The sequence below is a fragment of the Pipistrellus kuhlii genome, unplaced genomic scaffold, assembly GCF_014108245.1.
Source record: "Pipistrellus kuhlii isolate mPipKuh1 unplaced genomic scaffold, mPipKuh1.p scaffold_m20_p_1, whole genome shotgun sequence".
NCBI lineage: Eukaryota > Metazoa > Chordata > Mammalia > Chiroptera > Vespertilionidae > Pipistrellus > Pipistrellus kuhlii.
The window spans coordinates 109,014,535-109,028,989 of record NW_023425404.1 but is presented as its reverse complement, the minus strand read 5'-3'; the positions used below and the strand labels follow the sequence as shown (position 1 = coordinate 109,028,989).

General features: G+C 37.2%; 1 protein-coding gene across 1 annotated transcript in view; it reads right to left on the bottom strand.

Moving 5' to 3' along the window:
- The window catches only part of MALRD1 (MAM and LDL receptor class A domain containing 1), a 578,615-nt gene that overhangs the window by 472,020 nt on the left and 92,140 nt on the right, over positions 1–14,455 (bottom strand). The window contains exons 9-10 of the mRNA XM_036459535.2: positions 10,063–10,155; positions 7,382–7,589 (exon numbers count right to left, since the gene is read on the bottom strand). Coding sequence (XP_036315428.1) covers positions 7,382–7,589; positions 10,063–10,155 — 301 coding nt within the window. The remainder of the gene's footprint in view (positions 1–7,381; positions 7,590–10,062; positions 10,156–14,455) is intronic.

The window sequence follows — 14,455 nt, the reverse complement described above, 5'->3', positions numbered from 1 at the left end:
CCTAAATCGCGGGCCGAATGGTTTACTGAACAGTCATAAACTGTCATTGTGATGGAAACGCAGCGGAGTGCAGTGATGACAGCGCAGTGCGGGCCACATTGCAAGGCATGGCGGGACGGATTTGGCCCGCGGGCCTTGTGTTTGACACATGTGGAATAGAGTATCGGCCTGCGGACTAAAAGGTCCAGGGTACGATTCCGGTCAAGGGCACATACCTTGATTGTGGGCACATCCCAAGTGGGGGGTGTGCAAGAGGCAGCTGGTTGATATTTCTCTCTCATCCATATTTCTAACTCTCTATCCCTCTAAATTCCTCTCTGTGTAAAATCAATAAAATATATATTTTTTTAAAATTACAGCAGGGAGGGTAGGGAGATATGGGGGAGATAAGAGATCAACCAAAGGACTTGTATGCATGCATATAAACATAACCAATGGAGGAAAAACTATGGGGAGGGAGGGCATGTTTGGGAGGGGGGGGGGGATTGGTAAGGTATGTACACATATAATACCTTAATAAAAAAAATGACTACAAAAAAAAAAGCTAACCATTTTGGAATTGCAGGTAAATTAGATATTCCTAACTCTGCTGTTTTCCCTCTTAATACACAACTAAAAAATTCAAAAATGCTTTATTTGTCACAAAAAACTAAGGCTAGAGAAAGTCAGGATTTGGGATAAGCTTTATAAGCATTTTTTCCCCCCTAGTTTTGTCAACATATTATTAAGAAAAAAACAAGTTTCAGAAGTCTGGGCAATAAAGTAGAAATTTGTCCTTTTGAAAAATTAGTTATGTGTTTATTTCCTAAAATAAGAATCTTAGCCTATTGGGGAATACATTTAAAAATTAATTTTAAAATATTTTCATATATTTCTCTTTATGCAGATGCAATTTTTTATAATAGCAAAAAAGAGAACAAATAAATTTTGGTCAGAAAACATCTATTTTTAATAAGTTCCCTATGATCATACTATTATTCTATCTAGTAAAAGAGTAATATGAAAATTAACCATCACTCCACTGCACCCACAAGCCATGCCCACCAGCCATGCTCACCAGCCAATCAGAGTGAGTATGTAAATTAACCCCAACCAAGATGGCTTCAGCCAAAGAGAGAAGGAGGGAGGCTTGGGTTTCCCTGGCAATGGAGAAGCCATGCTTTCTGCACACCCTGGTAGGCCCAGGCCTCCACTCAGGGGTACAAAGTTTCAATTATAGAAGATAAATAAATTCTAACAGAAATGGCTGCCACCATGGAGCAAGAAGGAGGCGTGGCTACACTCCAAGCTACAAAGTTTCAATTGTAGAAGATAAATAAATTCCAGATACCAGGGCCTCCACTTGGGTTTCCCGGGGAGTGGAGGGGTAATGGCTGGCCTGCAAACCACCATAGGCCCCTCGCTCAGGCCACTCCACACCCCAAGGGAATCCCCACCGTGACCCAGGACACCCTTCATGGCAAACCAGCTGGCCCCCACCGGTGCACCAGGCCTCTATCCTATCTAATAAAAGAGTAATATGCAGATTGACCATCACTCCAACACACAAGTTGGCTGCCTGCATGTGGTCAAAAATCCTGCCCTCATGTACACAAAAGATGGCCAGCAGGGGAGGGCAGTTGGGAGGGACTAGGCCTGCAAGGGAGGGCAGTTGGGAGCAATCAGGAAAGCAGGGGAGGGCAGTCTGGAGGCACCAGTCCTGCAAGGGAAGGCATTTGGGAGGCGTCACCAGGGCTGCAAGGGAAGGCAGTTGGGGGGAAACAGGCCTGCAGAGGAGGGCCGATAGGGGTAACTAGGCCTGCAGGGGAGGGCAGTTAAAGGTGACCAGGCCTGCAGGGGAGGGCAGGTAAGGGTAAACAGGCTGGAAAGGGAGCACTTAGGTACCAATCAGGCTGGCAGGGGATTGGTTAGGGCACATGTGTCAAACACAAGGCCCGCGGGCCAAATCCGTCCCGCCAGGCCTTGCAATGTGGCCCGCACCGAGCTGTCATCACTGCACTCCGCTGAGTTTCCATCACAATGACAGTTTATGACTGTTCAGTAAACCATTCGGCCCGCGATTTAGGCTGGATTTTAGATTTTGGCCCCTTCTCTGATTGAGTTCAACACCCCTAGGTTAGGGGGTTATCAGGCTGGCACGTAAAAGTAGTTAGGGGCAATTAGGAAGGCAGGCAGGCGAGCAGTTGGAAGCTAGCAGTCCTGGATTGTGAGAGGGATGTCCTACCAGGATTGGGCCTAAACGGGCAGTCAGACATGCCTTGAAAGGTCCCAGATTAGAGAAGGTGCAGGTTGGGCTTTGGGACACCTCCTTCCAAGCATGAATTTTTTGCACTGGGCCTCTAGTAGTATAATAATGAAAAATGGGGCATATTACTTAATGTTGAATCAATACGTCAAAAAAATGCCATTTACCCATATATCTAAGTGGAAATCTATTGCTTCTAGATACATTTTCATTTTCTCATCTCAGGCTACTGGAGTTTATAGAATACTGTTATTGATTTAAGAAAGAAAAAAAACAAACAAAAAAAAAGCACTTACTCCTCAAAAGAGAGTGTTCTGGTGTCTTTACATAATTTTAAGCACCTATGGTCTAGCTATGACTGTCTCCCTGGACATTCAGAAAATTCGCTAGTCCATTTCCTTGGTCCTCCATGGACTTTGACACCTACTAGGCCACCTCCAAGTTCATCTAAGTCAACTGGTGTGGTACAGAAATATGCAATATTCAAAATATATACTTGACCTCTTAAATGTGCTTACAAGTTTCAAATTATTGGCTATGTACTTGGTTATAAATCTTCTCATCTACCCCTAGTTCCTAAGGCATAGAAAATCTTCATAGATGTGGTGACCACACACCTGTGTCAGCCCACAATTGCCTCAGTTTATGTCTGTCATCCTAGTATAATAATGAATACCTCTCATTTTCCTCTCAAATGTCCCTGCTTGAGCAATAAACTTAATATTGCCATATTGGAGAAATAAATCATATACTGATACACAAAGGAAGCAAGTCCATGTGAATGAATAACTTACTCACTGTAGATAGCCACTGTAGTAACCTATTATTCTATGCCTCAACTAGATAATGGTGTGAAATTGCGATAAGATAAATAAGTGTGGAAATGCAAAGTACAACATGAACCAAGCATTACCAAACCCTTCCAGAGACTCTTCATAACTGTGATTGTGTCACTTGACTGCAAAGATGTAAAGGAGATTTCAAGATACAATAACTTTGGGTTGTATAAATATTGAAATTTGGCTTTAGGAGAAAAAGTTCAAACCATTTCTTTCATCACTTGAATGGTACACATTACTTAATGGTAAATCAATATGGCAAGGAATTTATCCAAATACCTAAGTGGAAATCTATTGCTTCTGAATGTGTGTGTGTGTGTATGTGTGTGTGTGTGTGTGTGTGTGTTTCTCATTTCAGGCAACAGTTTATACTACTATACCAATATTGATAAAAGCTTATTCCTCAAAGAAGAGTCTCTTATGTTTTTTGTGTGTTTTTTTTTTAAATAATCTTAAGCACCTATGACCTAACTTTATAAGTTAAAATGCCAATTATTGTACTTTCCATGCAACACTAAATACCACTGTCTTTAGAAAAATGAAAATTAATTTTTAAATGCATCACCATAAATATATTTAAAAGCAAAATGGTACCATCACCTCTGTAAAAATGTGAATTTTTCAGTTATTTTAACCCCTGGCATTTGTTCCAGTATACCAGAAAGGGCTTTAAAAAAAAAAAAAAGGGGGGGGGGCATTTTTAATATACTAGAATTTAACTGCTCTCTCTCTCTCTCTCTCTCTCTCTCTCTCTCTCTCTATATATATATATATATATATATATATATATATATATATATATATATATATATATATATAAAAAAGCCAAGTGACTGGAATGGTGGAACAACTGGTCGCTATGAAGTGCACTGCAGTGGCCAAGTGGCCCAATGGGGGCCCTGATTGGGAGTGGGGCTGGCCCCTCACCCTGAATGGCCCCATCCTCAATTTCCTCCCAATCAGGGGTGGGCTGGCCAGCCAACTGCAGTTCCTCCCCCAAGCTAGCCCAGTCACTGACTGGGCCCCCACTGTGATTGGGGACAGGGCCAGCCAGACAACCTTCTGTGCCCCCCTCCCAGCCCAGTCCCTGATCCTCCCCAATGGAGGCGGGGCCAGACCCCACCTGTGCACAAATTCGTGCACTGGGCCTCTAGTAAAATATAAGTCAAATTCCAGACACCAGAGTTGAAGATATTCCATTAATATTTCCTGTATAATTCAAATGTTTATCCTAAAATTATAAATAGCTGAAGAAAACCAAGAGGACCAAACATTCTGTAAATGAATAAATGCCTTATGATACCTTGTATGTTAAATACTAAATATATATAAAATCTCAAACATAATCAATTCATATTATAAATAAAATGTATTCATTATAATGAGGGATTTTGGTTATTTGGTTGCTTTTATTTAAGTTTCTGTGATTATAGAAGACACATCATTATCTCTAACTAGAGCATGAGATATGCCACTGTTGGTAATTTCAGTGAAATTTCACTGAGTTCATCACTGAGAGTAATATTTTTAATTGATGACAAAGCTTTCTCTTGCATATTTAACCACTACAGCATAATGAAAGAGAAAAATAATTTCATTGTGACACCTGAGGAAAATTCTTCTGGATCATAAAAATTAAATATTTATGAATTATCTAGTTTAGAAGTAAACTAGTTTCTATCACATAAGAAAAAAGTACATTTGAAAATGAATGGGTAATGTTCCATTCAATAAGCAGATATTAGATTTCAGTATGTTTATATTATAAAAATGTTTGTTAATATTTATTAAGAAACTATAAGAATCTTTCCTCCACTAAACATGTATATATTTCTCTTAACCATTGGTATTTTAATATTTAATAATTTTAAAAATACATGAAAGATATTTAGAGATGGTATCATCATCTTGCCTACAAATAGACAAACATGTAAATTATATCTCTGCTACACCACAAGCCAATTAGGAGTGATATGCTAATTAACCCAATAAAAATGGCAGTTAATTTGCATACTCAGCTGCTGAGTGATAGGGGTGGGAGTCTTGTGTCATTGTCATGGTGACTACACAGGCATTCTGCCCTACTCCTGGTCTCTCAGGGCCTCTGGCAGCATGGGAAGGAGGGGCCAAAATGGAAAGAGGTAGCTCTTGGAGCAGAAAGAGGAGGCTCCGGGACCTGAAGAGAAAGGGGCTGGGTTGGAGTGAAAAGGCAGTGCCAGCAGCCAGGGAAAGGAAAGCCCATTCTAACATGAATCTTCATGCATCAGGCTTCTAGTACTATAAAATAAAAGCCTAATATGCTAAGTGTTCAATCATCTGGCCATTCTTTCAACCAATCAAAGTGTAATATGCTACTGATATACTAAAGTCAATCAACCACTCTACATTACGTGGCACTGACCAATAGGGGAGGACCCTCCGGCCAGTAGGTTAGGTTGCTGCTGGGGTTTGGCTGCCCTAGAGCCCTCCCAAGACCCCTACCTGGCTGGTCAACCTCCCACGTCACTCCCTGGCCTCGGTCGTGCACCAGTGGGGTTCCCTGACCTGGCCTGCACCCTCTCACAATCTGGGACCCCTTGGGGGATGTTGGAGAGCCAGTTTCGGCCCGATCCCACAGGCCAGGACAAGAGATCCCACTGGTGCATGAATTTGTGCACTGGGCTCTAGTAAAAAATAAATACCATATTTTTCGGACCATAAGACGCACTTTTTTCCCCCCAGAAGTGGGGGGAAAAAGTCCCTGCGTCTTATGGTCCAAATATAGCCTACACATATACTTTTTAAAAAAAGTTTTTTTACTTGCCCGGCTCTGTGTGGTCTCTGTGTGCTTGCCTGGCTCTAAAATGGTTCTAAATGCTGCTGTTTACTTTACAGGGTTGATTACATGTGTTTATGACTGTGATGTTGGGTTTTAATGCACATAAAATATTTTAGGACACTATTTGTTTCAGAATCTTTTTTTCTTCATTTCCCTTCTCTAAAAACTGGTGCGTCTTATGGTCCGGTGCGTCTTATGGTCCGAAAAATACGGTACATTGCACTGAATTCTTGGTTTAAGCTTCTTTCATCTGAACATGTACCAACTTTTCCTTTAAGGTGTCAAAACTTACATTAGCATTTAAAAGCTCTAATAAGTTCTACAAGTAAAATAATTTTTTCACAAATTATTTTCTTCTGTTTTGACTTAAACGCAGAACTATGTATCCTACCATCTTTTTTGGTGCATACACACAGTATTTTTTATATACATATTTTGTGGAAGGAAATATCAATTGTTTAATTAATAAAACCTCAATATAGGAAAATAAATGGGAAAAACATATCCAAAATCAAATGCTAAAAGAAAAGTAAATAAATAAATAAAACATTTGTTTGAGATATATGAATTATATTCATTTAGTTGGAATCAGTATTTCTAAAGAGAGACAGAATTTTAGTTGCCAAGTTACATCAGATGAGAATCATCATGTGGTTAAATTATATATGTACTAGAGGTCCAATCCATGAAGATTCCTGCAAGAATGGGCCTTCCTTCCACAGGCTGTCGGCACCCCCTTTGCTCTGGCCAGAGCCATCTTTCTGCTCCAGCCTGGAGCCGTCCTTCCATCTTCTCATGCTGCCCAAAGGCCCAGAGTAGTCAGAAGCCCCCAGCTAGTTGGCTACTACATAAGCAAATTTACCCGCCATCTTTGTTGGGTTAATTTGCATACTGACTCCTGATTGGCAGGTGGGCATCATGAAGGTATGGTCAATTAGCATGTTACTCTTTTATTAGGAAGATTTTTAACTATGACTTGGCTTGAATAGTTGTAGGTTTCTTGTCAACACTCTTGTCAAAGACTCTCCATAAAAGGTCTGAAAGAAAGGTGTTAAGCCTTTTTTCCTACTTAATTGGTCAGAATGGGAAAAGTCCTACATTTATAAAGGTTAGCAATATATAATATATTAGTATGTCTCCAAGGGAAAAACTAGAAAGAGTTTCCCTTTCCTACCCATTTATCTCATTAAGGAAAAAACACACACATACACCACTAATGACAACTATTCATTTGTTGAACAGAAAGGTTTTGCAATACCACCAATTCACAGCAGACTATATTTGCTATATAGTCAGCTCTTTTATTAATGTTAGCAAAGAAATTCATGCAAAATACAGTATTAATAGCTTCAGAATGAGAATATACATTCATCTTATTTCATATTAGCTTTACCTTGCATAAAACAAACTCTAGTTTTTTAAATCCAACCACAGTCATGATTTGGAGCATGTTAATGAGTAAACTATTGATTCACTTACAGCAATTCACCGGGTCTTCATCACTCTTATCAGAACAATCCTGTTGAGAGTCACAGACTGATTCCTGGGCAATACACTGACCACTGGCACAAGTGAATTCACCTGCAGAGCAAGACCTTCTGGGTGCGGCCTGTGCACACACATAGACCCAGAGCTGATCCAGCCCAATGAAACTTCTCTGGCTCAAAAGAGCCCCTTCGAATATAATCTTTAGCGGGGGGGAAAAATGAAAAAAATGAGTTCATAATCTCTTAAAAAAGACTAATTGTAATAATAATAGAGATAAAGTTATTAAGAAAACATTTGTTTAAAGAACAGGCAAATACAATTGAGAACAAAGTTCTTATTTGAGAAGCCTAACACACACACATAAGATTAATAGGAACATTAGATCCACTGAAGCCTCTGAGAAACCACTCATGCCCATGATCAGGTCCAATAGAGCATCTCACTTAATTCTCAACAATATCCCTGACTGAAAACTATGTACTTGGTCTCATCTTTGCAATTCTCTCTCTTTAATATTTAAGGAAAAGACTAAGAATTGTCACTATGTACACAGCAATAGCTATGCACATTTTTTAACTACTGAAAGTAGTATTGGAATGCATGAAAAGAAATGTCAGGCAAATGGTGAGGGATGCGACAGAAGAACAGAAAATTTAAAGATTATAAAATATATTAATTTTATCAAAAATTAATATATTTAAAAATCAAAGCTTAAATTAAATAATATAATTTTCTCCAATCAAATCGCTAGCTTTTCTGAAGGTATACAATTCTAGCAAGTGAAACAACCATATGTTCCTAGTCCAATATAAGATAATATAAAAATATTTTTGTAGGAATTGATTATAACTGATTCGTTAGATTGATTTAAGAGAGAGAAACAGAGAGGGGGGCAGAGACAGATTCACGTGAGAGAAAAATATCCATCAGTTGTCTCCCACACATGCCTCAACGAGGGATTGTACCTGCAACCTAGACATGTGCTCTGACCGCAAATTGAACCCACCACTTTTCTGTTATACAGGACAATGCTCCAACCAAGCCACACCTACCAGAGCAATGTCAAAGTATTAATCTTCCTTCAGATCCTACCAAGAGCAATAGTCAACACCAAGAGGAAAAGACAGACAAAAGAGCCGAGGGGATAGCAAATAACTAATTGTCTGCTGTCCAATACGATAGTCCATAGCTAATTTGGGATATTTCAATTTAAATTAATTAAAATTCATCCCCTCTGTGGCACAAGCAACATTTTAAGTGCTTAATTAGTCGCATGCATTTTATTGCTACCTTGTTGGAAAGCACAGATATAGAAAATTTCCATTACCACAGAAAGTTCTATTGAACAGTGGTGAACTAGATGTTGTTAACATATAAATAAGATACTAGAAATAAAAGTCAACTTCTTTTATCTCTTCTGGCTTAAAGTTTCTAAATAAGTTTTCTGCTTCGCAAAAACATGACCAACTATTATTTCACTGTTAAGAATTAAGTCAAGTTCAGTTTGCAAATATATTTAATGATTTAGTCTAGAAGATAATATTAAATTTAAATATCTAACATTAAAAAAAAAACTTTGAAGCTTCTACACACTTTCCCACAATGAGTATCATAGTACAAATGTATAAAATTATTGTATCTAAAGCTGTATGTTTTCATAGCAGCAAGCAATCAGACATGTAGAAATATCAGAAGTTGTAATATTGAAAAATTTAAACTTGTCTCAAAATTTAAAAATTTAATCTTAAATCCCCAAAATCTGCCACTATTAAAAATCTACTTACACTTAATATATATTTGGAAACCTAGAATAACTTCCAAATTATTTTTTTTATATTTTACTTTGTTTTATCTTGGGGTTAAATAACAAAATTTTAACATTCAGTCTACATATAAAAGATGAAACTCCAATCATTTAGTACTCATTTCAGAAATTATAAAGGTAGATATCAGCTTAGAAAAGTTAAAATAGTGTCAAAATGTTGCGTCAGTAAGCTATGTTATAAACCTAAACTACTGAGATTGCTACAAAAATGCTATGGTTCAGAAACTCCAACCTCAGAAGTAAACAGGATTCAAAATATCTCATGATTAGATTAGTGTCATTTGGGTTATTCCTTTTAACACCTAGAGACATGTATGAATATGGCATTAGCATAAGGAATAAAATTGCTTTCAGAAGCAATTATACTTATACTCCAATTATACTAATACTCCAATATAAACATATGCTTTATGAATGTAGTATTAAATAAAGTACTGCACTTCAAAAATAAAATTCTAAATAGCAATTAATAATATCAGATATTAAAATAACTAACTTACTATATTTTGTGATATTTCCATAATATTAGAAAAGAAAGAAATGATGGTCAAACATTTAATATGAAAGTTTAGGAAAATATTATCACAATAATTATTTCAGCACAATTTCTACAAAAGTCCATGTAAGTTTTCTAGAGACAGTTTTCACTCTGAGTCCTTCACTCAGGGGAAGTTTGGCCTGAGAGGTATAGGTAGAATAAAAAGAAGTAGGTAATCGCTTTCCCCAAACCTATGTGTACATCTTTAATGTAAATGCTAATTTAAATTTAGCAATGGGTGATAAATTGACCACTACACAGCCAATAATGAAACATGATTAAAAAAATACTTGCTCTTCCCTTTTATACCTTAAATGTCTTCAGTCCTTCTGGTATTAACACATCCTTTTTCACCCATTTTTTGTGAGTTGATGTATTGTATGTCCAAAATATTTCTTCTTCCTTTGATTAGAATAAAAAGACATTACTCATTCCCCACATCCACTCTCATACTTACATACGTACACTCTTAATTACATTTTAATAGAATTTATGCTACCTGTAGAATAGTAAGTACTAAGGAATCTAAAGCATTGGTGAAAGGAGTGTATAAAATTTTTTTAAAGAAACATAAGGAAATGGGAGAACACAAATAGGTGGAGTTTCAAGGATGTTTAGGGCAGTGAAAATAGTCAATATGGTAATATAATGATGCATATGCCATTATTGTTTGTTCAAACCTACAGAATGTATTGTACAACATACTATATTGTACATCTGTATAATGATCATTTCACAGGTTGCACCCAGTGCACAAAATTGGTGCACTGGTAGGGTCTTTAGGCCTGGCCAGTGATCAGAGCTGATATTCGGGGCAATTGGCAGGGCAATAAGTGGGATCCCCATTGGCACCCACTTTGGCTGGCCTGGGGCATGTGGGCTGGGAGCAGCTCCTGCATTGAGTGTCTGCCTCCTGGTGATCAGTGTACATCATAACAGTGAGTTGTTCCACCATTTGGTCAATTTGCATATTACACTTTTATTATATAGGATAGGATGCATTATGAGGTAAAATGCTCAATAAAAGTCTCTAATGTACTCCAAAATTTTGCTTCTGGTTTTAGGCTTTATAATTAGGCTTTATATATAGGTGACTATGTTCCTATGCTCTGAAATAATACTATTTTTCTTTGGATTTTATCAAACAGTGAAGTTAATTTGACATTTCCCTGGTAATGTTCAGAATATTTACCACAGGGTGTACTAATTTTTCATAGATCAAAATAGTGGAAATGCAAAAAAGTGGCAAAATTATGTCTTAAGCTGAGCTTTGAGATGCCTCTGCGCTCCCTTTTTACTGTGAGATAGGCAATGGCATGGAAAGGTGACATCTAGTTATAATGACACTCACATCTTTTCAAACTCCTGCAAGCATTTATCTCCATAGTTGGCTTCACTTGATTCATATCCAAGATTTTCTAGAAAATGAATCTATTTTCAACTTAGTCCTTTACCCTCTGATTTCTATCCCTATTTCCAAGTCTTAAATATTTCAGAAGATATATCTACTAAATCTACTAAAATGTACATCCTTCCATGACTTATTTATATCAACTCTTAAGATTCCCACAGACAGATGAAAGGGTTTGGCTCAGTGGTAGAGCGTCGGTCTGTGGACTGAAAGGTCCCGGGTTTGATTCCTGTTAAGGGCATGTACCTTGGTTGCAGGCACATCCACGGTAGGGGGTGTGCAAGAGGCAACTAGTCAATGTTTCTCTCTCATGGACGTTTCTAGCTCTCTATCTCTCTCCCTTCCTCTCTGTAAAAAAATCAATAAAATACATTTAAAAAAAAAACTCCCACAGACAGTGAAACATACATGTCAAACATGTTTTCATGGTCATATCAGGATGAACTGGAGTTATAAAAAGGTAAGACACACAAGAATTTTTTGCTAATTATTTCTTATAGAACTTCAGTTATTCCACATCAATACACTCGTCCTCCACAAATGCTTTTAGTGACACTGCTTGGCAAGCTGTATTCATCACTTCCCCTCACTTTCATTTTATAAGAATAACTGAGAGCAACTGTGCTCTTTTTTCACAATGACTAATTGATTCCCCTCTGTTCTACTGGAAGAAGAATACATTTATATTTTTTTGAAAAATGAGCAGAGTTCTTTCTATATCATAAATGGAATTTCATACACTAAGTTAATTGTATATTGTGTATGAAATCCAGATTTTTCTACCACATTTTCTTGTCTCATGCTACAATGAAAAAGAAAAATAATTAACCCCAACTAAGCAAAATTAACTTTTATTTTATTTTTATCTCACAGACTCTTATCTAACTACTTTCAACAAGTGTTAATGTGAAAGAGACTCCCAATTCAGAAAAGCCTTTCAAGTAATGTTCTAATTTTTTATTTTCTTAATCAATAAATAAAAATGTTAAAAATATCTTTATTCCATGAGACCATCATCAATAATGTCATTTTACCCTTCAAGAAAAATATTTATAACTACATATGTTAGCGATATCTGCTTATCCTCTTTTCTAGTGAAGAAAATAAACGGAACCAATTTAAAGGGGTTATTTTATTTTATTTTATTTTATTTTTAACTACTTTTCATTGCGTACAGGATAGGTTCATATACTGTGGTAAAGACCTTCCTTCAAGGAAAGTTTATTATGGCTTTAAAGACAGTGCCTTAGAAATACCTTTTCTAAGGCACTGTCTTCTCTGCCCTAATTGTTTTCTTCCTGTTTGCCAGTGAAAATTTAGAAAATATGTAGATATTCATGTACATAAATTTATCTACTTTGTTACAGATTTGTGCTACATGTATAAAATATAGCAAGCAGAGTTTCAGAAAAAATAAACCACTCTCTTCAGAATACTGAGTAAACTAATAAGTCAAACATCAGACAATACTGTATATGATGTACTCTTAATTGCTTCCAGTTAATATACCATATTAGTTCTCATCTAATAAACTTCTGTTTTTATAATGTAGGAAATGAATTGCTGATAACTGTATTCTTATTATATGAGGTGATATCTGAAGCCAATTTGTTTCCGACTTTTCCTGTAGCATCCCAAAGCTACCAGAGAAATGACATCTCTAATTTTAAGTAATTCATAACTCCATTCTACATATATTAAAACTTTAAAAATCCATCACTGGTGTTCAGAGCAGATTAAAATAATCCCCAAAATTAGAAGATATATGATACAAATTTTACTTAAATGTAGAATAACTAATTCAGCATTTATCAAATATTAATTAACTAGAGGCCTGATGCACAAAATTCGTGCACTGAGGGTGTTTCTCAGCCCAGCCTGCACCCTCTCCAATGTGGGACTCCTCAAGGGATGTCCAACTGCTGGTTTAAGCCTGATCCCTAACCCGGCACTCAGACATCCCTCTCACAATCTAAGACTGCTGGCTCCCAACTGCTCACCTGCCTACCAGCCTGATCACCCCTAACCACTACCCTGCCAGCCTGATCAATGTCTAACTGCTCCCCTGCTGACCAGGTAACCCCAACTGCCCTCCTCTGCCAGCCCAGTTGCCCCCAATTGCCCTCCTCTGCCAACCTGGTCATCCCTAACTGCCCTCCCCTGCCAGCCTGATTGCCCACAACTACCCTTCCCTGCCAGCCATCTTGTGGAGGCCATCTTTGTCCACATGGAGGCAGCCATTTTGTGCAAGAGCGTGAGGTTCAATTTGCATATTACCTCTTTATTATATATGATTGCCTGCTGTAAAAAGCACTTTCGTAGGGCCATATATTTTTAAAGTGCTTTAGCTATAATATAAATGTAACAAAATTATTCTAGAATTTCTTTGTTGAAGAAGGATACTAGAAATTTTAGCTGGTTGCAAATTGCATAGAGGCTATCTGGGCTTGGTTTATATAGCATTGGTAACAATAACTGAAACATAAATACTACAACATATATGGATAAATTTTAACCTTTTTGTTTGTTAATTTGTTTTGTAAACTGTAACCCATGTATCTGGAAAGTGAGGAGAACTACAGAAAGAGCAGGGAAATATTTTTACAAATTGAATGAAATATACCAAATAGATTCCAAGGCATTATGCTGCCAAATACTACTGTAAAATATATGCTATTACAAAATATAACCTAGTTACAGAATGCTAGACATTGTGTCTCATTCCTATAACAAAGGAAAATGTATTAGGCTATCTAATGAGAGTATTCATCTACCTTTATGCTTTAGAACACATGTGTCAAACACACGGCCCGCGGGCCAAATCCGTCCTGCCAGGCCCTGCAATGTGGCCCGCACCGCGCTGTCATCACTGCACTCTGCTGCATTTCCATCACAATGACAGTTTATGACTGTTCAGTAAACTATTCGGCCCGCGATTTAGGCTGGATTTTAGATTTTGGCCCCTTCTCTGATTGAGTTCGACACCCCTACTTTAGAACTTTGTGAATATCTTGAAAAAGAAAACTAGAAGAAAGAAGACCGGACATGATGAAAATGACACAAAAGGGTAAAGTAGAAGTGATATAATAGAACTAGGAAGAAAAAGACTTTGTCTTGAATTTTCAAATATCTTGCTAATAAGCATTCTGAAATTTGAGGATGAAAAATAAGAAAATGCTATTGAAAGATGGTTACTGGCACTTAATAAGTGCAGATGATAAATTAATTTGTGTTAAAAATAAATCTAGCTGAAGTCATGTGCAAGTTTCAATTGGATTTACCGAAAGTATC